General features: G+C 46.2%; 1 protein-coding gene across 1 annotated transcript; it reads right to left on the bottom strand.

The window, feature by feature from the left end:
• Nucleotides 1-4,427: 4,427 nt before the first annotated feature.
• On the bottom strand, nucleotides 4,428-25,464 carry PDZD11 (PDZ domain containing 11). The gene is made up of 7 exons (XM_029607253.1): nucleotides 25,272-25,464; nucleotides 23,597-23,770; nucleotides 7,110-7,193; nucleotides 6,931-6,987; nucleotides 6,056-6,154; nucleotides 5,907-5,967; nucleotides 4,428-5,825 (listed from the first exon to the last, which is right to left on the bottom strand). The coding sequence occupies exons 2-7, from the start codon at nucleotides 23,699-23,701 to the stop codon at nucleotides 5,791-5,793; spliced, it is 441 nt and encodes a 146-aa protein (XP_029463113.1). The 5' UTR covers nucleotides 23,702-23,770; nucleotides 25,272-25,464; the 3' UTR covers nucleotides 4,428-5,790.
• Nucleotides 25,465-26,127: the final 663 nt, after the last annotated feature.

Genomic DNA, 26,127 nt, shown 5'->3' with positions numbered 1-26,127 from the left:
ACTTTCTATTCTAGAGCTCACCAGTCCTACTCTAGGATAGATTTCTTCCTTGTAGCAGAGTTGTGTTAATCAGATAAAGCGCCCTACTATTGAACCGATTACCTGGTCTGACCACGCTGCAATTAGATATATCCTCCTTTGATGAGGGTCAACAATTCTGGAAGCTCAATGATAGCTTATTCGAGGATATTGAATTTTTGCACGCAGATTCAGGCTGACATTAACGAATATTTACAGCTAAATGACAAGGACAGGGTATCTCCCATGCTATTATGGGATTGTCTCAAAGCGGTCATTTGGGGTAAATTAATAGCCCGAGGGTCGTATCTGAAAAAGCAGCATAATAAAGATTAGATGGAGACTATACTTCAACTCCAACGTTTGGGACATATTGATGCCGCTACGGGGGATAATACTATCTTAGCTCAAATGGACACGCTCAGGTTATATTTGGAAGAGCTGGAGGCAGCATAGATAGCTCACAAACTAGAGCTTAGCAAGCAAACATACTATGAAGGAGGGAACAAGGCTGGCAGGCTGCTGGCATGTAAATTGAAAGTAAGGCACACACAAAATAATATTGTAAAGTTGAAGGATGAAGCTGGTACAATGTTGACCACCAACTCTGAAATTAGACAATGGTTTCTCCGCTTTTACTCTGACCTGTATGCAGCTGCCCCTGACATAAGTCAGGTGGAGATAGATAATTACTTAATGCATGCAATGCACCCTTACCACAGCTACAACCAGGAGATAAAGAAGTCCTTGATAGAGACATCACAGGTGCAGAAGTAATCTGGGCGATAAAAACTTTGAAACCAGGAAAATCCCCGTGCCTAGATGGGTACGCAGCCTCCTTTTATAAAACGTTTGCTGACATCATTTCACCTATATTGGTCAATCTCTTTAACTCCTTACAAGGCCAGATGTCTCTCTCACGAACCGCTAGCCTAGCAGGGGTGACTCTCTCATTGAAAAGCCCGGATGGGACCCCATGGTGTGTGGTTCTTACCGGCCAATCTCGTTAATAAATTTAGACATGAAACTCCTAGCCAAAATATTGGCCAACTGACTAAAAATCTTATTCCCGGAGCTGATACACCCAGACCAATCTGGTTTTATACCCGGAAGGATGGCCTCCGACAATGTCCGAAAAACAGTTGATTCTATGAGGTGGACCCAGACCCAGGACGTACCCATGCTGCTCTTGGCGGTGGATGCTGAAAAGGCTTTTGATTATGTTCATTGACCTTTTCTTTTCCAGACCATGCGAGCTTCCTAATTTGGGGAGAAATTCATTAGGTGGCTCCAAAAGCTTTATGAAGCACCATCTGCTTGTTTAAAAATTAATGGGGGATACTCTCAGCCTTTCACAGTGGGCTGTGGGACAAGGCAAAAATGTCCACTATCCCCTTTACTTTTTGCCATTTTCTTAGAGCCATTCAGTTACCGAATTTGGAACAACAGAATTAAAGGTGTCCAGGCTGGTAACTTTTCCTCCAAATTATCCTTATTTGCAGTTAACATTTTATTTACAATTACTGATCCCACTCAATTGTTGGTAGCAATCTCAGAGGAGATAACGGATTTTAGCTCCATTTCAGGATTTAAAATTAATTGGGAGAAATCTGAACTCTTAAATGTATCGGTCCCACAAGATTTGGTGGATCGACTTATGAAATCTCACCCTTTTAAATGGGCCAAAACTAAAATAAAATACCTCTGAATATATATAGGTTATAAGAATGACTTATTTCAACTTACCGGTAATTATCCTCCATTATTGACCAGACTTTACAAAGATATGGATGAGTGGGATCGCTATCATATCTTCTGGTTAGGATGCTTGGCAGTCATAAAAATGAATATAATGCCATGGATCCTATATCTTTTACAAACTGATTAGACTGATTAAATTCCTATGGAAGGGAAAATGACTCCACATTGCAAAAAAGACGCTATTTTTACCTAAGACCCAGGGAGGAATGGGGATGCTGTGTCTACATTATCAAGGGGCAGCCCAACTCAAGGCAGCAGTGGCATGGCATAAAACTAAAAGACAGAAGCCATGGGTGCTCTTAGAACAGGCGCTGTTAGGCTCTCTTCCTATAACTGTGCTACTATGGCAAAAACAAGCCACCTGGAGACCAGTAGTGCACCTTCCTGACTCTGTGCAGGCTACTGTAATGGTTTGGGAGAAATGGTAGAAGCTGCTTGTAGGACGCAGAACCTTCTTCTTAAGTACACATCTCTTTCACCATCTCTCTTTTAGTCCAGTGGCTAGCCCGCAGGCCTTTAAAAGCTGGATAACAAAAGATATTACACACTTCACCCATGTCTGGGAACCAGGGATGATATCTTTTCACACCCGCAGTGATAGATTCCAACTAGACCAGTCTGACATATTCAAAGACTTACAAATAAGACATTTTCTAATACAACACAAAGTGGCAAGGGATCTTGCAGGGGGTATATCCCCTTTTGAACTCGTGTAGACATGCTGATAAAATGTGCAAACAAATATCCAAATTATATGTATTACTTATTTATTTATTTAGGATTTTTATATACCGACCTTCTTAATACAAGTATCAAATCAGGTCGGTTTCCAAAGAACAAAACTGTCGCGGTTAAGGCGTTACAATAAACAGAGTTTCTGAACATAGGAACATCAATAAATATTACATAGGCAACAGTAACTCGACAAAGTAACGTGGATAAATATGGGTACTAGCTAAATAGGGGTAGTGTAACTTGGGATATACATTTAATAGAAAAATGTGTAGATGGGCGCAAACATGAGTAGTGCAAGAGCTCGACGAACTAATGCATCAACAGAAGAGTGTATTCAATACAGGTGGACTGTCCAAATCGTGGGTGGTCAAGGAGCTTGAGGAGGACTATTTTGTTCTTTGACCGGTGTCAGAATGTTCTTGTGATTCTGGATAGGCTTGCAGAAAGAGCCATGTTTTTAGGTTTTTCTTAAAAGTTAGATGGCAAGTCTCTTGGCGTAGATCCGGCGGTAATGAGTTCCAGAGGGTGGGTCCGGCTGTGGAGAGTGCTCGTTTTGTAAGTGAGGTTTTCATCGGGGGAGCATATAAAGAACCTTTGTAGTTGTATCTGATGGGTCTTTGTGATGTATGAGGGCGGAGTTGCGTGTTTAGATTTAGATGTGCGATGCCCATAATATCCTTGTGAATCATTGATAGTGTCTTGAAGGTGATTCTGGCTTTTATAGGAAGCCAGTGAAGGCTGTGAAGAATAGGTGTGATGTGGGCTCTTTTGTTTGTGTTGGTGAGTAGCCTTGCTGCAGCGTTCTGCACCATCTGTAAGGGTTTTGTAGATAAGAGCGGGAGACCTAGCAGTAAAGAGTTGCAATAGTCTAACTTAGACAGAATTATAGATTGGAGTACTAGACGGAAGTCACTGAAGTGGAGGAGTGGTTTCAGATTTTTTAGCACTTGCAATTTGAAATTACTTGCTGGTAGCTTTACGGTACAAGCGTCCCACATCACAGTTTGGGAGCGTGATCTCCAGTGTGGATGGACGGCAGAAGATTGTTAACAGATATTCCAGCAATTAAAGAAGGGACTGATTTCAATGCTTCATATTGAAAATAATTACAAATTGAGGCGGATTTTAAATGCCCTGCGCGCGTAAATCTGGCCGGCTTTACGCGCGCAGGGCCCTCATGCGCTGGCGCGCCTATTGTGCATAGGCCGCTGGCACGCGCAGAGCCCCGGGACGTGTGTAAGTCCCGGGGCTTCGTAAAAGGGGCGGGGAGGGGGCGTGTCAGGGGCGTTCCTGAAATGACGTGGCGTTTCGGGGGTGGGCCCGGGGGCGTGGTTGAGGCCTCCGGACCAGCCCCCGGGTCGGGTGATGGCGCGCCAGCAGCCCGCTGGCGCGCACAGATTTAAGTCTGCTTTTAGCAGGCGAAAATCTGCCAACAAAGGTAAGGGGGGGGTTTAGATAGGGCCGGGGGGGTGGGTTAGGTAAGGTAAGGGAGGGCGAGGGAACAGGCAGCGCGCGCTGGGCTCGGCGCGCACAGGTTGCACAAATGTGCACCCCCTTGCGCGCGCCGACCCCGGATTTTATAAGATACGCGCGTATCTTATAAAATCCAGCGTACTTTTGTTCGAGCCTGATGTGCGAACAAAAGTACTCGATCACGCAAATTTTTAAAATCTACCCCATTGTTTTTTAGGTGGTACATGACACCCCACCAACTATGCCACATTTTTCCTGGAACTTCCGGACTGTGTTGGAAGCTATGTCAAGAATGGGGCAATTTCTTTCACCTATGGTGCTCATGTTCTAAAATCCAATATTTATGGCAAGAGGTATCGAATTGGCTGACCATAGTTCTAGGAGCTACAGTATCTCTTACCCCTCCTCAAGCTTTATTAAACAAAGAACTTCCAGATTGGTCAAAATGTCACAATTATTTTATTAAATATGTAGTAGCAGCGACTAAATGCTCCATAGCACAATTATGGAAAGACCCTGCGGTTCCTACAATACAAGAGGTTCAGAAGCATGTCCTGAACATGCACACTTTAGGGAAAATTACAGCTTATAAACAGAAGACTACTTCCAAATTTTAAAAAATGTAGTCGTGCTACAAGACCTGGCTGTCACCCATCCCTTCATAACCTGGACTGTTCTGTATCCACCCAGCTGCTTACCTATAGGTGTTCCCGATCCATACATACTGTTTGGGAATGATTGATCCTGGTATTTCACCCATGTGGCCTTAATATTATGTACTGCCATGTTATGTGCTACTTTATATTATGTGTTCTAATATGTGTTGTAATGTCAATTTCATAATGGGGGTGGGGAGGAGGGGTGGGTTGGGAGTAAGCCTCAATATATGAAACTGTGGCAATGTTAAATTTAGTTACTATAACTGGCTTGGCAGAGAGTATAACAGATTTCTTTGTATTGTTGGCTGTGGATCTGTATTGATTTGTAGATGACTATTGCCAATAAAAATTTACAAATTTAAAAAAAAAAAAAAAAAGACTTGAATCAATAGAGAACTATTTAAGTCACTTGAATTTGAGACTTTTAAGTTTCCCTAAAGTTCTAGGAAAGTTACCATTAATTATGTTTAAAAAATATATAAAAGAGGTACTTAAAATTCCAGAGGAATCTATCCGTGTTAAAAAAAACAATGTTTCTTCCAAATAAAAGGTCTGCAGTAGAAACAGCTAATAATGCAGGGCTTGATTTGGCAAATCTTACAGATTACCTTGAGAATTCAAGCATAGTTGTGAGTTTATTAATGAAAAATTAATTATTTTAAGAATTTAAATGTCTCTTTTTTGGGTGCCCAAATTCGTATGTATGTATCCTGATCTATCAAGATCTATGCAACTTAGACGTAAACAATTTCTTGTATTAAGATCAGAAGTTGTGGCACTTGGCTGTGTTCTGTCTTCTAGCAAAGAAATCCAACCCTAAATACAGCAGTGGTGTCCCAAGGGAAAGAAAGAGTACCTTTCAATAGGCCATGTTAGGGCCTCTTTTCCTACTTATCTTCTGCATGGACCAATCACAGCCAGTGGCTGGAAATGGCGTCCAACTGTCAGTAAAAAGCTGCATCAAACCCTCCAATTTAGGCTACAAAAAGCACTAATTGCCTTTGCCCTTCATGAATGTGAAAATAAAAGATAAAGGAGAACATTGCCACCACCACTGCAGAAAAGGCCATTTTGTTAAATCAGCACACAGTAGCAGTAATTCCCTCCTAGAATCAGTACAGAGCACGACTGGTGCCACCAACTCCTAATGAACTGTTCTCTCCTTCTGCCGCTGGTAATCTAAAGGGAAGAGACAACAACATCTGATTACAGAATGGTAGAATAAGCAGCAGCAGAAGAGGAGGTAGAAATCTTACTTACTGTATGGGAAATACCGCACACGCATTAAAATCTCTCGAGCTGTTTTCAGGATCTCCACAGCCTAGAAGTAAAGGAATACTGGGTTATAGACCAGAGCCTGGTAGAAGTCTATGAGGAAAGTGAGCAAGTATCACTGCTGGGCCTCTCACCTTACTGTGCTCAATGTCTTGAAAATCCACATCATTCACAGCCAACACCTGGTCCCCCTCCTGTAGGCCAGCCCGGTGTGCATCTGATTCTGGGATCACCTACGGGCAGGAGGTGCAGGTTACACACACTAACCCAGACACAAGAATTGGGTGGGGAGAGTCAGGGATCACTTACGGTTAGGAGGAGCAAGTTACATGCACTGACCCAGAGAAAAGCACCGGGTGGGATCACCTATGGGTAGGAAGTGCAGGTTACATGCACCAAACCCAGACACGAGAATCGGGTTGGATCACCTACAAGCAGGACGTGCATTGGGTAGGGAGAGGCCGGGGACACCTACCAACAGAAATAAACAGATTACAGGCATAGAGCAGGGAGGCTAGGTGAAAAGCCTCCATCATACTGCTTTCACAGGTTGTCTCTCCTGTATACTACCCATAAGCCCCTTCCTGTCTTTTGCAGGCCTCAGTGTACTAACTGGGTCAACCTACACCTTCCACTTTTAACAGAAAAGGAGAAGCTGTGGGTGGATTCTTTTTGCCCTATTTTAAAATTGTGAAGTTACGTTTGTACTTTCTCAAGGATTGCAGCAAATTGTGCATTAATGGAGTGTGCAATGTTCACGACCCAGACTGCATGGGCGCTTCCTAAAGAGAACGCTAGAATGAAGTGCTGCTGACAGCGTGGCTACATGCGAGAGTCTTGCACATAGTGAGATCTTTCTAAGGTTAGACAGCTAATTATCTTTTTATTAAAAATATTTATCTTCTGTCTATATCTAACAAATTATGCTAGGCTTGTCTGCAGCTGCTCACAATATCAACAAAAAAAAAAAGACTACTCATGGGGAAGGGAAGGGAGGAGAAGAGCAGACCTTAGAAATGAAAATGCCAAGCTGTGAAGCCTTTCCTCCTCGGATGTTAAATCCCAGCTGCAGAAACATACAAAGAAAGAGATTACCACTGTCCATCCTTGCCTTAAGAAATGCTCCTAATAACGGGCAACTCCCAGCCCACACAGCCACTTGCCCTGACAATAGAGAATACGTCACACCTGCGCGCCTGGGGGCTTCTTCAGCAGGATTGTCCGAGGCAGGAATTGTGTCAGTTCGTTGTTGTAGTCTGTGTGATGAACTCTCTACAAGATACAAAGAGTTGTAGGGTCAGTTACTAAGTTGTATGGTAAGGACTATTCAGCTCATCACTGTGAGACAGCAGTGAAATAACTCATCACACTGATGCAGGAATCAATGTGCAATGGGAGCACTGAGAGGAGAGGATCACCTTGTTGGTATTTGAAGAGAATTGGTAAGTATTGCTTAGGGAAATTTTAGAACTTAATTTTGGGAAGAGGTAAACTATTGGGTATACTGTTTACTGTGCATATGTGCTTGTTATACAAATCTAGCCAAAAAGGTACAAAAAAAAAGCTTAGTTTGTGTTTTTGTCTTTCCCTTCTTCCCACCCTTAGTTCATACTTTGATTTACAGGCAAGAGACACTTTAAAATTAAAAATCAAACAGCCTTTTATCTATAACACAGGATTGCCCCAGGCTTTATCAAAAGTTTATCCCATTGCAGGTACCTACCAGATTAATAGTGAATATACTAATAAATTTAAAAGACTCTAATTGTCTGCATTCCTAACCCCCAGAGCAACCTAAACTTAAGTAGGAGCTCAACAATAATTAAATGAAAGCAGCAGTCCAACAGCAAAAGGGGAAGGGGTGCTCTTCCAATCTTTTGCATCGAGTGTCACATGCATGATTTTTTATCCACCGATGAGAGGTTGTATGTGTGCACCCGGTGCAAAGGGCTCCTGGCTCTCAGAAAATGAGTCTAATCTCTAGAGGCTAGAATGGCAGACCTGGAAGAGCTGAGGCAGATAGAGAGGTATATAGATGAGACTTTCAGTGAAATAGTAGCCAAGTCCTAACTCCAGCCTGGCAGTCCTGGTGCTGCCTTGGGGGAGGAAGGTCTCCTAGTTGGAAAGCATCAACCTGGTGCAGCAGGAAGTGATCCTGTAGCAAGGACTTGCTCTCCAGGTGATGAATTCTCATCTTGCAGAGGATGTATTTCCCAGGGCTACTGCCCAGTAGGGAAGGGTGAGGTCGATCATCATAATTAGTGATTTATTAGGAATATAGAAATAGTTGTGTGGCTGGTGGATGTGAGTATCACCTGGTAACATGCCTGCCTCGTGAAAAGGTGGCAGACCTTGCACATCACCTAGATAAGATTTTAGACAGTGCTGGGGAGGAGCCGGCTGTTGTGGTACATGTGGGCACCAACAACATAGGAAAATGTGGAAGGGTGGTTCTGAAAACCAGAACCTCCAGGGTAGCATTTTCTGAAATGCTCCACGTTCCATGTGCAGGTCTCCAGAGGCAGGCAGAGCTCCGCAGTCTCAATGCAAGGATGAGACAATGGGGAAAGGAAGAGGGATTCAGTTTTGTAAGGAACTGGGGAACCTTTTGGGGAAAGGGAAGTCTTTTCCAAAGGGACAGACTCCACCTTAACCAGGATGGAACCAGGCTGCCAGAGCTAACCTTAACAAAGGAGACAGCAGCTTTTAAACTAGAACAAAAGGGAAAGCAGTTGCTCAGCAGTGCGTGGTTCAAAAGGAGTTATATTTAAAGGATACTAATGAAGCAGGAGAGTTAGGGCATCCCAACAGAGAAGTTCCAATAATAGCAAAAAGTAGTCCATGTGCCTATAAATAATCACCTGAGCTAAAAGATTCCGATTTATCCCTGTCAATTGAAATGCAGACTGTTAATACAAACAAAAAACATACTTTGAAATGTCTGTGTGCCAATGCCAGAAGACTAAGAAGTAAGATGGGAGAGTTAGAAAGTGTATAGCAGTGGATGAGATAGACTTAATTGGCATATCAGAGACATGGTGGAAGGAGAATAACCAATGGGATAGTGCCATACCAGGGTATAAACTATACTGCAATGATAGGGAGGAGCAACTTGATGGGGGAGTGGCGCTTTATGTCCAGGAGTCCATCAGGATAAAGATCCTGCATGAGACTAAATGCACAATAGAAACTTTATGGGTGGAAATCCCATGTGTGTTGGAGAAGAGTATAGCTTTAGGAGTATATAACATCCACCTGTCCAAAATGATGAGACGAATGATGAAATACTAAGAGAAATTAGAGAAGCTAACCAAATTGGTAGTGCAGTAATAATGGGAGATTTCAATTACCTCAGTATTGATTGGGTAATTGTAACATCAAGACGTTCTAGAGAGATAAAGTTCCTGGATAAACTTCCTTCAATATAATGCTAAACCTCTAGTAGAGGGGTTAGTGTGTGTTTTGAAATATACGAATGTGACAGATAAAATTAAGAAGATTATCCAGCGTAATTGGCATGTTTTAAGTACACATAACATTTTCTCACACCACTGATGTTTGCTTATTCCAGAGGACCCAATATAAGACAGCGTATCATTCAGCTGGCTATAGTTGAAGATCCTCAAAGTATGGTCTTGTATCCTTGCCATACCCTTGATGAGACTGCGATTTTTGTGATTTAACAATATCATACACACAATGGAGCGAACCTAATACTGGCTGTATAATTAAGCTCAGATACAATACTGACTGTATACTAGTCATGTGATTTATAGTTTATTCTGTCCCTGTCAGAAGCTTTTCATTGGATGGACATCGCACACAATCAGGAAACGTCTCATAGAACATCGTGGTCGGATTTCTACAAAAGATGAAAAAACTCCGATAGTTTTCTCACTGTGTTTTAAAGGGTCATTATTTGAGACTTCCTGTTGGATGATCTTATTTATTTATTTATGAACTTTTAATATACCGACATTCGTAGAACACATCACGCCGGTTTACAATTAACTCAAGGAAAGGAAAGTGACATTGAACAAGGAGCGGGGAGAGTGGAGCAGGTAAGAACAGGGGAAGGAGATATGGGCCGGGAGCTAAGAATGGGAGGGAAGGAAAAATGGGTCAAAAGTAAGAGGGAAGATCGGATAGTAACCAAAGTAACTATAGGAAAGAAGAAATAGCGGATAGTAACCAAAAATAACTAAATACGCTAACTAATAACACAACATGGGAGGAGCACATAAAATAGCTGGAGGTACAACTATATAGTGCACGGAGAGTTCTGTGAGGGCAAAGGGGCACTGTCTAGGTCTGGTAGGCTTCCGGGTAGGCATGGCACTGTCTAGGTTTGGTTAGCATAACATATTCCCCCAACTCCTCAAGGGGGTGATCACAGATCCAGATTGAATTTGAGAAACCTTTTGGATTTATACTTTGAATTTAGATGAACCATTTGGGTTAAATGAGAAAATGAATTTGTACACTATCTTATGATTTTGGACAGTAAAACGATGTTCCCTGTATGTACCCGGATCAGTCCAGACTGTAGGTTGGGCCTCCTGTCCAGCAGATGGAGACAGAGCCTACCTTGCAGCCCTTCAGTATTTGTTTGTCTCCAGCAGATGCTGGCAGCTCACCCTGCGGTTCCCTTTCCTTCTTAGCTTGCCTTCCTTCGCTTTCTTTCTTTCTTGTGGGGCAACCTCAAGCAAGTATTCGATTTATATTAACTTACAGTACCAAAAAAAAAAAGGGAATTTAGTTCCTCTGTGTTTAGTGAGACAGTTCTGTCTTCCTTGCTCTTGGGGGGCCTAGGGGGGCTTGCCCCTTGAATTATTTCAGCCTAGGTTCTCTACCCGGTGACCGTTATAGCTTGGGGCAATACTGGTGATCCAGTCACTCCCCCTGACTACACTGCCTTGCCCCGAGATGCCTAATTCCTTGGGGCACTGACAGGGATGTTTTACTCCCCTGCTTAAACAAAAAAAAAAAAGAAGAAGAATTTTGTCAGCGAGTTAAATTTCATACTTTTGGAAGGCAGTTGTGTTGGTTTGAAGTCTTGTCCTGCCAGTATCGGGAGAGTGCAGGGCTCGATTGCCTGCACTTTCTCCCCGGGAGATCTCAGCTCAGCTGATTTCTGACTCGCGGTGGCTCCTTCTGTCTCCTGATGCCGCGTTCTAACCTTTGTTTGGCTTACGGAGAGCCGGCCTCCTGGCTCTCCCGCAATGGACTGTGTTCCAGCTGCTTGCTGGGTGGGGAGGGCCCCTCCTCGGCAGTGCCGAAGACTATGACCTGGGGGCACGTTCCCCGCCGCATGGCCAGGCCGTTCCCAACTCGGCAAACCGCGAGAACGGCGGCCATCTTGGGGATTAGTGCAGCTGCCGATTCAGAGCTGCAGGAGGTAGAAGAGGCTGATTTATAGGTATCTCCCCCCGATTTGAGTCCGATGCGTTCTCAGGGGGATGTCCCTGACCCCCCCCTCTCCTCCTCTTATCCCTCCCCCCCAGGAAAATCTTCTCAGCCACGTTTTTCATCAGATTTTGTGCTTTTAATGCACAAATCTTATTTGGCCAGTCTGCAGGAGGAGGATGACCCCCCCCCCCACCAGGCCCTCCTCCCTCAAAGGTTCCTCGGATGCCCGCTCCGCTACCTCCCGCTGTGCCAGATGTGCAAGGCTCCGTTCGGGTTCGCGTGGTGCCGGGGGCCCCCTTCCCCCTCGGATCCACTGAAACCTCCCGTGTATCCAGCACAGGACCTGGATGCGGATTTCTCTTTACTGGCCCCTCCCCTCGCGGGAGATGACCCCAGAGTGCTTCGCTTGTTCCAACGGGAAGAGATGGAACCGCTCATTCCCTTCATCCTTCAGGAGCTGGAGATCGATGTCCCTCCGGAGCATACGGTGACAGCCGCGATGCCGGCCAATGCGGACCCGGTCTTGGCGGGGCTCAGGGCACTTCTGTGCATGTTCCCTTTCCATCCCATGCACAAGCTACTAATCTTATGGGAATGGGAAGTTCCCAAGACGGGTCTACAAGTAGGCAGAGCTATGGACAAGCTCTATCCACTCCCCGAGGATTATCTGGAAATGCTAAAGATTTCCAAAGTGGATTCTTCAGTATCTGCGGTTACCAAGCATACCACGATTCCAGTGGTGGAAGCCACGGCTTTGACGGATGTCCAGGACCGCAAACTAGAATTTTATCTCAAGCGGATCTTCGAGGTCTTGGCCTTGGGGGTCCGGGCGACAATCTGCAGCAGTCTCATGCAGCGGGCAAGTCTTAGGTGGGTCCAACAATTGCTCAGCACCCAGGATCTCCCGTCTGCAGAGGCGGAGCAGGCTGAGCGTTTAGAGGGCGCCATTGCGTATGGAGCGGATGCCATCTATGATTTGCTCCGCGTGCAGGCCAAGGCAATGGTCTCCGCAGTTTCAGCCAGACGTCTCCTCTGGCTGCGCAATTGGTCCGTGGACTCTTCTTCCAAGGCTCAGCTAGGCACACTTCCTTTCAAGGGTAAATTGCTTTTTGGAGGGGACCTAGAACAGTTTATTAAATCCTTGGGTGAAAACAAGGTCCATGAGCTGCCAGAGGACCTTTCGCCCTAAACAGTCTAATTCTTTTTTCCAACATGTACCCGCTTCCGGAGTCAACGCCGGTACAACAACAGGGCGCGAGGTTCTTTCCTGAGGGGAGCCACTTCCAGGTCACAGTCCTGGTCTCATTCCTTTCGGGGCCATCGTGCCTTCCGAGATGGTAATCCACAACATTCGGCCACCAAGTCCACTCCCTAATGAGATCCGACCGGTCCATTCCTCCGTACCAAACTTAGGTGGACGTCTCTCTCTGTTTTGTGAGGAATGGGCCAAAATTACGTCAGATCAGTGGGTTCTCAGCGGGACCTACCGGATCTCTATCTAGTGTCTCCCTGCAGATGCATCAAGCGGCCCGCTGTCTGCCAGACTCTCGCCAGACTCCAGGAGCTTGGAGCCATAGTCCCGGTGCCAGTGGAGGAGCAAGGCGCCGGCCAGTATTCCATCTACTTCGTCGTGTCCAAGAAGGACAATTCTTTCCATCCAATTCTGGATCTCAAGAGGGTCAACCGAGCCCTCAGGGTACCCCATTTCCAGATGGAGACCCTGAGGGCGGTGATAGCGGCGGTTCGCCCAGGTGAATATCTGGCCTCCCTCAACTTGACAGAGGCTTATCTCCACATACCGATTTGACGCGAGCATCAGAAGTATCTCTGCTTCAGCATCCTGGGCCAACACTTTCAGTTCCAAGCTCTACCCTTCGGTCTCGCCACCGCTCCCTGCACTTTTACCAAGGTCATGGTGGTAGTGGCGGCAGCTCTTTGCCGAGAAGGAATCTTAGTCCATCCTTACCTGGACAATTGGCTCATGCGGGCAAAGTCGCTGACTCTCTGCAACTTTGCAGTTGACCAGGTCCTTGCTCTCCTCACCTCACTCGGGTGGATAGTCAACTTCCCCAAGAGCAACCTCCAGCCCTTCCAGGTCCTGGAATTTCTGGGAGCTCACTTCGATACCAGAGTCGGAAAAGTATTTCTCCCGGACGCTCGAGCGCTCAAACTCATCGATCAAGTGTGCAGCCTTCTTTCCCTTCCGCTTCCCACGGTGTGGGACTACCTGCAGGTTCTGGGGATCATGGCCTCCACTATCGACCTGGTTCCCTGGGCTTTTGCACATATGTGACCATTACAGAAAGCATTGTTATCCCGCTGGAAGCCAGTGTCCGAGCAGTTTCCGATGACTCTACCACTCTCTGACTCTACCATTGCAGATGTACAATGGTGGCTGTCGCTAGCGCATCGCTTGAAGGGAATGCCTTTATTGACTCCTCAGTGGGTCATAGTCACGACGGATGCCAGCCTCTCCGGGTGGGGAGCAGTCTGTCAATCCCAGACAATGCAGGGACACTGGTCCCCAGTCCAGTCCCGTTGGCACATCAATCGACTGGAAGCACATGCGGTGCGCCTGGCTCTCAAGGCCTTTCTTCCGCTGATCCACCGCAAAGCGGTGCGCGTCCTCTCGGACAATTCCACCACAGTAGCCTATATCAATCGACAGGGGGGCACCCGGAGCCATCTGGTGGCTCTAGAAGCCAGCAAGCTCTTCACCTGGGCAGAACGACACCTGGATAGCCTGGCGGCCTCCCACATACCAGGCAAGGAGAATGTGCAAGCCGATTTTCTCAGCTGTCAACATTTCGATCCTGGCGAGTGGCAGTTATCAGATGGAGCGATTGATCTGATCATCAGCAGGTGGGGTCTGCCTCATCTGGACCTGATGGCGACCCTGAGCAATGCCAAAGCTCCCAGGTTCTTCAGCCGCTGGAGGGAGCACTGTTCGGAAGGAGTGGATGCTCAAGTCCTTCCCTGGCCCCACAACATCCTTCTATACGTGTTTCCTCCTTGGCCTCTGGTGGGAAAGGTCCTACGAATAATAGAACTTCACAGGGGACCGGTCAATCCGCAGACCGTGGTTCACGGATCTGGTAAACCTGGCGACGGCCGGTCCTCTTCGCTTCGGTCATTTTCCTCGCCTGCTCCTACAGGGTCCCATATTTTTCGACCAGGTGGATCGCTTCTGTCTAGAGGCCTGGCTTTTGAACAGCGAAGGTTAAGAAAGAAGGGATATAAAGAGGAAGTTATATCCACTCTGCTTTGAGCCCGTAAGCCTTCTACTTCTCTGGCCTATGTCTGCGTTTGGAAAGTTTTTGAAAATGTCTGCGCGGAATCGGGTGTCTCGGCTCGTTCACCTCCGGTTTCTATGATTCTTTCCTTCCTCCAGAAGGGCCTCTCCAAGGGTCTTTCCTTCAGCTCGTTGCGCGTCCAAGTGTCTGCTCTCTGCTTCTTTTCCTCAAGGGCACCAAGCATTCGAAGCTGTCCGTCCGGGGCTCTTGTCCTTCGTGGAGTCCAAGAGGTGTGGTCATTGTTAAAAAAATACCATTCTAGAAGCACAGTCTAGATGTATTCCACACATTAAGAAAGGTGGAAAGAAGGCAAAACGATTACAGGCATGGTTAAAAGGGAAGGTGAAAGAAGCTATTTTAGCCAAAAGATCTTCATTCAAAAATTGGAAGAAGGATCCAACAGAAGAAAATAGGATAAAGCATAAACGTTGGCAAGTTAAATGTAAGACATTGATAAGACAGGCTAAGAGAGAATTTGAAAAGAAGTTGGCTGTAGAGGCAAAACCTCACAGTAAAAACTTTTAAAAATATATCCGAAGCAGAAAGCCTGTGAGGGAGTCAGTTGGACCATTAGATGATCGAGGGGTTAAAGGGGCACTTAGAGAAGATAAGGCCATCGCGGAAAGATTAAATGATTTCTTTGCTTCGGTGTTTACTGAAGAGGATGTTGGGAAGGTACCCGTAATGGAGAAGTTTTCATGGGTAATGATTCAGATGGACTGAATCAAATCACGGTGAACCTAGAAGATGTGGTAGGCCTGATTAACAAACTGAAGAGTAGTAAATCACCTGGACCAGATGGTATACACCCCAGAGTTCTGAAGGAACTAAAAAATGAAATTTCAGACCTATTATCATTAAAATCATTAAAATCATCCATTGTACCTGAAGACTGGAGGATAGCAAATGTAACCCCAATATTTAAAAAGGGCTCCAGGGGCGATCCGGGAAACCACAGACCGGTTAGCCTGACTTCAGTGCCAGGACAAATAGTGGAAAGTGTTCTAAACATCAAAATCACAGAACATATAGAAAGACATGGTTTAATGGAACAAAGTCAGCATGGCTTTACCCAAGGCAAGTCTTGCCTCAAATCTGCTTCACTTTTTTGAAGGAGTTAATAAACATGTGGATAAAGGTGAACCGGTAGATATAGTATACTTGGATTTTCAGAAGGCGTTTGACAAAGCTCCTCATGAGAGGCTTCTAGGAAAAGTAAAAAGTCATGGGATAGGTGGCGATGTCCTTTCATGGATTGCAAACTGGCTAAAAGACAGGAAACAGAGAGTAGGATTAAATGGGCAATTTTCTCAGTGGAAGGGAGTGGACAGTGGAGTGCCTCAGGGATCTGTATTGGGACCCTTACTTTTCAATATATTTATAAATGATCTGGAAAGAAATAAGACAAGTGAGATAATAAAATTTGCAGATGACACAAAATTGTTCAGAGTAGTTAAATCACAAGCAGATTGTGATAAATTGCAGGAAGACCTTGTGAGACTGGAAAATTGGGCATCCAAATGGCAGATGAAATTTAATGTGGATAAGTGCAAGGTGATGCATATAGGGAAAAATAACCCATGCTATAATTACACAATGTTGGGTTCCATATTAGGTGCTACAACCCAAGAAAGAGATCTAGGTGTCATAGTGGATAACACATTGAAATCGTCGGTGCAGTGTGCTGCGGCAGTCAAAAAAGCAAACAGAATGTTGGGAATTATTAGAAAAGGAATGGTGAATAAAACGGAAAATGTCATAATGCCTCTGTATCGCTCCATGGTGAGACCGCACCTTGAATACTGTGTACAATTTTGGTCGCCGCATCTCAAAAAAGATATAATTGCGATGGAGAAGGTACAGAGAAGGGCTACCAAAATGATAAGGGGAATGGAACAACTCCCCTATGAGGAAAGACTAAAGAGGTTAGGACTTTTCAGCTTGGAGAAGAGACGACTGAGGGGGGATATGATAGAGGTGTTTAAAATCATGAGAGGTCTAGAACGGGTAGATGTGAATCGGTTATTTACTCTTTCGGATAGTAGAAAGACTAGGGGGCACTCCATGAAGTTAGCATGGGGCACATTTAAAACTAATCGGAGAAAGTTCTTTTTTTACTCAACGCACAATTAAACTCTGGAATTTGTTGCCAGAGAATGTGATTAGTGCAGTTAGTATAGCTGTGTTTAAAAAAGGATTGGATAAGTTCTTGGAGGAGAAGTCCATTACCTGCTATTAAGTTCACTTAGAGAATAGCCACTGCCATTAGCAATGGTAACATGGAATAGACTTAGTTTTTGGGTACTTGCCAGGTTCTTATGGCCTGGATTGGCCACTGTTGGAAACAGGATGCTGGGCTTGATGGACCCTTGGTCTGACCCAGTATGGCATTTTCTTATGTTCTTATCTTCTTAGTCCTTCAGGCTCTTTGTGAACCACCTTTCGAACCTCTCCGTTGGGCTACTCTCATGGATTTGACGCTCAAGAGCGTCTTCCTGGTTTCTATCTGCTCCGCCAGGAGGGTGTCGGAGATTCAAGCGTTGTCCTGTCGGGAGCCCTTTCTGCGGTTTTTGGATTCGGGAGTTTCTCTTAAGACCATACCTTCTTTCTTGCCGAAGGTTGTTTCTTTCTTTCATGTCAATCAGTCAGTGGAGCTTCCCGCTTTCTCTCCTGAGCATATAGCGGGTCCAGTTGGGAATGATCTTCGCAGCCTTGATATAAAACGCGTTTTACTGCGTTACCCTCAGATTACCAATGACTTCCGGATCTCAGATCATCTTTTTGTTCTGTGGAGTGGTCCAAATAGGGGCAACCAAGCATCTAAGACTACGATCGCTCGGTGGTTGAAGGAGGCGATTTCCTCGGCCTATATCTGTCAAGGCCGGGTGGTTCCAGAGGGCCTAAAGGCTCATTCCTTGCGTTTCAGGCTACTTCTTGAGCGGAGAGTCAATCGGTCTCTCCACAGGAAATGTGCAGGGCTGCTAAGTGGAAATCCCTGCATACCTTTGCTCAACATTACCGCCTTGACATACAGGCGCCAGTGTTTGGTTCCTTCAGTCAGCAGGTGCTTCGAGCAAGACTGTCTCGGTCCCACCCTTTGTAGGGAAGCTTTGGTATATCCCACAGTCTGGACTGATCCGGGTACATACAGGGAAAGGAAAATTAGTTCTTACCTGTTAATTTTCATTCCTGTAGTACCAGGGAGCAGTCCAGACACTCTCCCATGTTTTTTCGGTCTGTCCGCTCAAAGTCTTTTCTTTTTCTCCTTATCACAGGAGTGTCTCTACATGGCTCTCATAGATTCTCATTGAAGGCACCGAAAGCATCTCTTACGATGATCTGGGGTAGTCATGCAAGAGCGATTAGTTACACAGTTTATTCAATTGTTCTATTGTTAGATTGTTCAACAACTTTAATAGTTATCTTGTTACTTGCTTGACCTTTTGCTGCTTTGACAATGGTAATACTGAAGGGCTGCAGGGTAGGCTCTGTCCTGATATAGAATACCCTTTCAGTTTTGGTCTGTCTCCATCTACTGGACAGAAGGCTCAAACCACAGTCTGGACTAATCTGTGGTACTACAGGAACGAAAATTAACAGGTAAGAACTAATTTTCCTTTTCATAATTTGTATTTGATATTTGCATTATAAATATAATTCTGTGTGGATCTTTCATTTTTGTTTTAATGATGTAGTCAACGGTCATTATACAGGCAGTTTTTCCACCATTTATGATTTATATAAGGTAACCATTGAGCCTCTTGTTCCTTTAAATAACTTTTTTGGTTCTATTTCCCTTCCACCCCCGCCATCGTAGATAGCAGTGCTGAAGCTGCATCTAAGTGAAGTATCCAGCTAATTGGTTGGGGGTAGTAACCGCCATAATAAGCAAGCTACTCCCACGCTTGTTTACCCAGCCTGTGCAACTCAGTCCTTGTTGGTTGTTTGAATACAAATCTTTTCTTCATATCCCCTGCCGTTGAAGCAGTGAGCTGCGCTGTATATGTATTCTAAGTGAAGTATCAGGCTTGATTCGGGGTAGTAACCACCATAATAAGCAAGCTACACCCACGCTTATTTGTTTTACCCAGACTATGTAATTCAGACCTTGTTGGTAGTTGTCTGAATATAAAGCATCTTTTCTTCATTCGCTTTCCGAGGTTCTCCTTCTCTGGGGCAGCCGTGGGCGGGATGATGAGTCCATCTGTCTACACTAAGGAAAACAAAATTATCACGTAAGTAATTTCTCCATTTCCTAGTGTGTAGCCAGATGGACTCCGGACCAGTGGGATGTACAAAAGCTACTCCAGGACAGGGTGGGAGGCTGCCCGTGGCCCACTTAGTACTGCCCTTACGAAGGCTGATTCTTCTCGGGCCTGAACATCCAGGCAGTAGAACCTGGAGAAGGTGTGTATGGAGGACCACGTTGCCCGTGTTCACGACCCATCCGAGTTCCTGCAGTGGGCTCTTGACTCTACTGATCACCTGCCAGCTTTCTTCCGAAGACTTTGCCCTGATCAGCCAGTCATCCAGGTAAGGGTGTACTAAGATCCCTTCCTTCCTCAGTGTTGCCGCCACGACTACCATAATTTTGGAGAATGTTTTGGGGGCGGTTGCTAGGCCGAAAGGTAGCGCTCGGAACTGGCAATGGTGACCCAATATCGCAAAGTGTAGAAAACACTGGTGATCCTGATGGACTGGAATGTGAAGGTAGGCTTCAGAGAGGTCCATCTCGACCCATCTTTTGGTAGAAGAGGGCAAGTCGACCCCCTATCTCCTCTTCCTGTGGATGGGTCGGCCCATTCTCATTGTGGAGCACGGCTGGAGCCTGCCCCTGGGCCTGCTCCTCTCTTTGTCTGTCGGTTCTGAAAGGGCTAGAACCTTCCGGATGGATGAGGTGCCTGGAACTGTGAGTTCCTGTAGGATCTAAAGCGTTGCGAGCCTCTGCCCTTGGTTCTTCTGAAGGAGGGACGCTGAGATCTTTTACTCCTATCTTCCGGTAGCCAAGGCACTGAGGATTCGCCCCATTTGCTTGCTAACTTCTCCAATTCACTTCTGAACAAGAGAGATCCTTTAAAGGGTATTCTTGTGAGATTCGCTTTAGATGTCACGTCAGCAGACCAATTCCGTAGCCATAGTTGTCTTCTGGCTGCCACTACTGAGGCTACGCCTCTGGCTGAGGTACGCACCAGGTCTGAGCTTGCGTCCATCAGGAAGGCTGCTGCAGATTCCATCATCTCACCGGTATACGTTCCGGAGTTATTTGCCTCTATCAAGAGGAGCAAGCAGGAACGTGCCACCAGTGCGCAGCAGGAAGCAATCTGCAGTGTCATTGCTGTTGCGTTGAAGGCCTGCTTGAGGATGGATTCCAATCGTCTATCCCAGTATCCTTCAATGCAGCCCCTCCCTCAACTGGAATCGTTGTTTGCTTTGGGATGGCACAGACCATAGCATCCACTTTCAGGAAACGCAGGCATTCCTTGGTCGCTGGCTCTAGAGGGTATAGGGCTTCCAAGGCCCAGCCCCCTCTCAAGCTGGCCTCCAGGGCATCCCACTCCAGGTCAATCAGTTCCTGGATGGCTTCCATTGTTGGAAAGTAGCATGAGGTTTTACGAAGGGACACCAGGATGGGGTTCTTCTTTAGTTCTGTGCCTGGAATACCCAGCGTCTTCAGAGTCTGGGAAACAAGGGCCGGTAATTCATCCTTGTAGAAGAAACGAAGCATGGTTCTGTATGGTTCCATTTTTGGAGGGATTTCTCTTTCTTCCAGAGAATCACCATCATCATCTGAGGTATCTGGGCCCCTGTCAGGGAAGTTCTTGGTTAGGCGAGGCATGTCTCGAGGCATCCTAGCACGGCTGGAAGGATCTTGTGCTTCTGGCAGGGGTTGAGCCCGGGCTGACTGCGCCTGAATGAAGGCTTGCAGCCCTTGGAAAACGTCTAACCAGGAGAAGGTCCCTGGGTCCATGTTAATCCCAGGGGAGTAGGGGCCCCAGAGGTGCCCTCTTGTGGAGAAGCCATCTCGGAGATGCATAGATCCAGGGAACTATTGTTGATAGTAGTTCCAGACCCATCCCCCCGACAGTAAGGGGCCAGGTTTGGTTCCCTCTGGGCTTCTTTGCAATGCTGACACAGTTCAGGCTGATCAAAGTGTTATATTATGGTATGTTTATAGACCCTGGATCGAGGTGAGAGCTGACTCCACTCACAGGGAGGAGCCCTATGGGGACTCACCACGATAGGCATGGCCTTAGCTGAGACGGACACAACAGCAATAGACTTTATTATACTGGAAATGTAGAAGATCCCACCAAGTGGGATAGGTAGGCACAGTCCAGAGGTATGGGTGGCTCATAGCAAAGCCAAGTCAGAGAAGAGTGCCAGAATTCCAGGTATCTCAAGAAAAAATCAGTATGCAGTCTCTAATAAAGGCAGTCTTATAACAACCAGCATGCTCAAGTTGTCTACTCTGATGTAGGAATTGAGTTCCTAAATGCTGCAGTATCGGCTTATGACACTAGAGCATTTTTGAAGTCCTTGGAGAAGAAATACAAGAGGAAGTAGCCCCTGAGGCAACTCCTGTGTGAGTTAAACTCGGCCAGAGTCGGGCAAGTTCTAATAAAAGTCCTTTGATACACTGATCTTCTTTGTTTTTTTCGCTATACAGCAGTATTGGATTGGCTTCCGCTTTGTTTTTTGGGACCTTTGCTGAAACGGACACAACAGCAATAAACTTTATTGTGCTGGAAATGTAGAGGATCCCACCAAGTGGGATAGGTAGGCACAGTCCAGAGGTATGGGTGGCTCGTAGATGATATCCCTGGTAGTGGTCCGCGGAGCGGGGTACGCCAGGGCATTCCTCCTTCACTGGAACTTACTGTATTGATCCGGTAGTGGCCTGCAGCATGGGGTACGCCGAGGATCAGGAATATGTTAAAAGTAGAGCAGGAAGTCAGCGGAGCTGAAGAGCAGATGGTGCTCACTCTGAAGTGTGCAAGGAAGGTTGCTGAGGGGATCACGGTAGTGGGCCAAGGCACGGGGGTACACCGGAGGTTCCGTCAGCAGAGGGTAGCGAAGTCACAAGGCTGAACCAGGCTAGCCCGGAATAGGAGTAGAGAGATTCCAGGCAGGAGGGCCCTCTGAGGAGCGGATAGCCAGAACGCGACAAGGCCCCCGAGGAGCGGGTACCTAAAGCGTTCGAGTCTCTGGTCAGGAATGAGTTCAGCGTAGCAAAACAAGCATCACCGAAGGAGTGGAATTCAGCAGGAAGGAAGTCCTTGTTAACTCGTAGGTAGCTCAGACCAGCTGGCTCAAATACACGCAGGCAGATGACGTCATGCGGAGGGGACGCCCCCGAGGTTCCCGCCATGATGTGTATAAGATGGGGCCTGATGAGCGTGCCTTGGGTAATGCCCGATTCAAGATGGTGGACAGGATTGCCCACGCTGTCCCAGGAACGCTGAGGAGAGCGGCATGGAGAGGCAGAGGTCGCCAATTGTCCAAGAATTACTGGTGCAGGCAAAAAGGAGGTGAGCAACAGAGGTCGCAGCCGTCTGCAACCGATGGGCACAACACAAAGAGAGTGCCTTTTGGCCTTCTTGGGCGCCGGTGCATTTGTCTCTATGTGTATGCGTACGTGTAGTTATGCGCACGTACCGCTGGTTGAGAAGGGACGATGGCGCCGACGACCCCCGCGCGTAAGATGGTGCCCGCCGCCCCCCCCCCTCCCCCCCGAGGGTCTCCACGTGTGTGGACCCTTGCACCAGATCGGGGCCTAGCCCAACCAAGGCTGCTCAACCCAATCAGTGCTCCCTTTTTCTAACCTCGCCGGAAGAAGGAATCGGTACGGCAATCCGAGCTCTGGAGACCGGCGACCTGAATTTAAAGATTTCTGCTTACCTGGTCTCGGCGCTTACCAATCGTGTGTTGGACGGTCTCCAGCTGCGGGGGGAGAGGGAATTACCTTCACACCGCGCTCTGTTCTGCACCCGCTACCTTTCAGTCACTCTGGGGGCTAAGACCACGCCGGGAACCGGCTACCGGACCAAGGCACACCTCTGAGGGATATCGGAGATCACCTCAGGAATACTTGACTCGGGGAGGGACCCTTAGGTATCACCGCAGGAGAGCGGGGCTTGATCTTCTTTAAGGGAATTTTGTCTTCTTGCTGTAATTTTCCTAACACTGTGTAGTGTGTGGGATAGTGTCCGCATCTGCTAGGAGACGGAGAGATACTGGAGCTGAGGTTACTGCAGGGGTATATCTAGAGTGACGTCAGCTTTGAAATCTGACTCCATCTCCCATCTGCTAGCTGAAGAGCACAATACCCATTGGTCGTGAGTCATCTGGCTACACGCTAGGAAACTGCCTTTTTAAAAAGATTCATCCATGGTGGCGTATAGCTAGTTAGAATTGGAAATAAGCAAAAATCCATTTTAACAGTAATATAATAACAACCACAATGGTATAATGCTCATAATAACCATTAATTATCCATTAAGACAGCATCAATCAAAGAAGCAGAACATACAAACATAAATGTATAGGACATATAATAAATCATATACAAATGACTGGATAAGTTACTTTGGTTTTCTGATTGAAGTTAGTCCACTGCATCACCCACAGGGCCTGGCAGAACAGCTAGATTTTCAACTGCTTCCTGCTCTAAAAAGTTGGTTTTAACAAACTTATGGATCAAAGAATACAGTTTAGCTGCAGGAAAGATAATGAAGTTCCAGGATTTACACTTCTCAGGGACCACCCAATCAGTTTAGCTTTCAGGATGTTCACGAATTGACCTGAGAAATTTGCATGCAAACATTTCATGTCTACCTCCTGTGGATATCCTGAAAAGCAGATCATCTAGATGGTCCCTGAGGAACAGGCTAAGAACCACTGCTCTAAAGCACAGCCCGCAGCAGATGTCATGCTAGGTGGGCACACACATTTTTCCAAATCTGTGGTACCCACCTCTTGAGGGGGAATCCAGGTAGGTGGGTTTTCATAGGCAGGGAGGAAAACAACAGGGTATGGATAGTCCTCGTAGGGGATTCTGTTGTCCATCCTAGAATCCATTGTCCCCTCCCAAAGAATGCCAAATGCCCAAGTATCTCAGAGTAATGTAAGCACAAAGCAGGCGGGTACCTGTTGAGCCAGAAAGCAAAGAATAGGGAAAATATTTAAAGCACATTTTATTAATGGCATCATTCTGTAATTCATTAAACTGTCTTTCTATAAAACTATCCTATTCCTCCTGCATATTATCGGTACATCTAATTAATCTGTATCGGCTCTGATGTCATGAGTCATCACACAGCAAGATGAGTGAGCTAATCTACGACTCCTGCCAACTTGGCTACTCCTGGAGAAACAAAGCAGCAGAACACATTTTTACTTTTAAAACTACACCCTTTGTTTGAAAAATGTCCTTCCTGAGTCACTTTTTCTGTTGCTTTCCGTGTATCAGTATGATTTCTGCATGCATTTCTAACTCTGCATACCATCCTCCAGTGTATCTGAGACAGCATTCGAGTAAGCTTTGAACGGTAAGAGGGGATCTTATTAACTGGCAACAAACTAACTCAAATCACTTTTTGCTAGTATTTTTACACTTTGTAGGTCAGCACGCCAGCGAGCCATGTGTAGCTAGCTCACTATATTCTTTGCATTCTGTGTGGATTGTTCCCGTTTGTAATTGCATTTGTATGTCTATTTGTCTTTACTTGCCTGTAGAGGAAGGCATAGGAACTTCCTAACCCTACTTGACGACTGGTTAGACTGTTTGGGTCTTTGTTTTAGCGTAATAAGGGATTGCTAAAAAATGATTTGTCTTGTTTGTGTATCTCAGATTGTAAGTTCCATGGAGCAGGGTATTTCTCTTTTATGTTTCTGTACAGCATTACATACACTGAGTAGCACTATAAAAATGTTGTGTTTATTTTGTAGCTATTTTAGGGTTCTATGTAAATACATAAATATTAGTGTATTGCATTTAGTAGATTGAAATATATCATTATGGTCACTTCCTTCTACTCTTTCCCTTTTCAGTGGTAATTAGATAAACGCTCAAATTTTTGTATGAGGGGAGGGTTTAATCGGTTTAAACCAAAAAAACAGAAGTCTTAGGTTCTTAAACTTGGGTGAATGATCCTATAACCAGTAAGGTTTTCAGGATAGTAATAATGAAGGCTTGATAGTAAAACAGGGGAGGGGGATCGGGTACTGTACTAAATATATGGGAGCTGTAGAACCAAAGAGAAAGATGACAAGGTACAAAATAGGTGTACAAAAGGAGGTGAGGGTGCCTACCACTCTAACAGAATTTAACTAAGCTTGGAACAGATAAAGGACAGTGCAATTGTAACAGGTACAAGACATGGAGTGGAGGAGCAGCAGAGAACCAGGGAAGCCAGCGTTTACTTCACCCTCCATTGCCTTGTTTCAAATCGAGATTGTGAGCCCTCTTAGGGAGAGGGAATAGGGGTGATGGGGTTGGTATTGGTTTAAGTATAGGAATTTATATATTAATCTAGTCACAGGTAAGACACCCGGGCAACTAGACTGGGCGAGCCAATTGCTCATTATCTGCTGTCATCTACTATTTTACTGTATTAGCATGCATGACAGAAGAGACCGAATAACTCACCTCCCACTCACGCGCCGTGTCTCATCCCCAGCTCCCCCGCTCCAGCTTCATCTTGCCCTCACCAGCTCCATTGCCTCCGTTTTGGATCAGGCCCCTACTTCCAGCAGATCAGATAGCTTTCGTCACATGACCGGTGAGCGAAGTTTTCCTGAAGATCACGTGCCGGAGGAGCAAGCGCGTCACCAGATGAAAATCTACTGCCCTTCCCTCCGTCGGCGCCTGCTTGGTGGCGCAGGGAATGCTGCGCGCATGCACGCTCCCGGTGCAAGTCGGCGTTTCATTGGCTGGTTTAAAGCTGACGGCGCATTTAAAAGGTGGCTATGGCGGGCAGGGCTCTTATAGCGGGTCTGAGAAGTGGGGAACGAGCGATCGGTGGGGGTGAGCGGGGTGAGAGTGTGGTGTCTTTGCTAGGGGTACCACAAATCCTAAAGAGGTGTAGCAGTAGAAGTCGGCTCCCGAGCACCTGGCCACATCTCTTGTGTAGACACTAATTAGCAAGCAGGTCCGGTCCCTCGCGCCCTCTTGTAGAGGGCGAGGTGGCTTAGAGCCTTTGTTACCCGCCGCAGCCTGGAACTGGGAGGAAGGGGAACTTATGCTCTAATATTGGTCAATGATAGCATGTAAAAAGCAAAATGGCCCATCCAGTCCACCCAGTAAGGTTTTTAGGAGTAGTACTGCCCCCTCTGTGCAGGTTACCCTGCGGAGATGGGGCCCCATCCCAGCCGTAAGAGCACGTGATGGTTAATCACCCACCTCCCCCCAGCTTTTATTCAGCCTTTCTTGCTGTGCACAGAGGGTCTTCCCTGGCCCAAGGAGCACACGAGTAGACTGCCCATGCTACACCACCATCATGAGT

Source organism: Rhinatrema bivittatum, chromosome 6 (genome assembly GCF_901001135.1).
Source record: "Rhinatrema bivittatum chromosome 6, aRhiBiv1.1, whole genome shotgun sequence".
Classification (NCBI taxonomy): domain Eukaryota; kingdom Metazoa; phylum Chordata; class Amphibia; order Gymnophiona; family Rhinatrematidae; genus Rhinatrema; species Rhinatrema bivittatum.
This window is presented reverse-complemented; position numbering and strand designations above follow the sequence as displayed.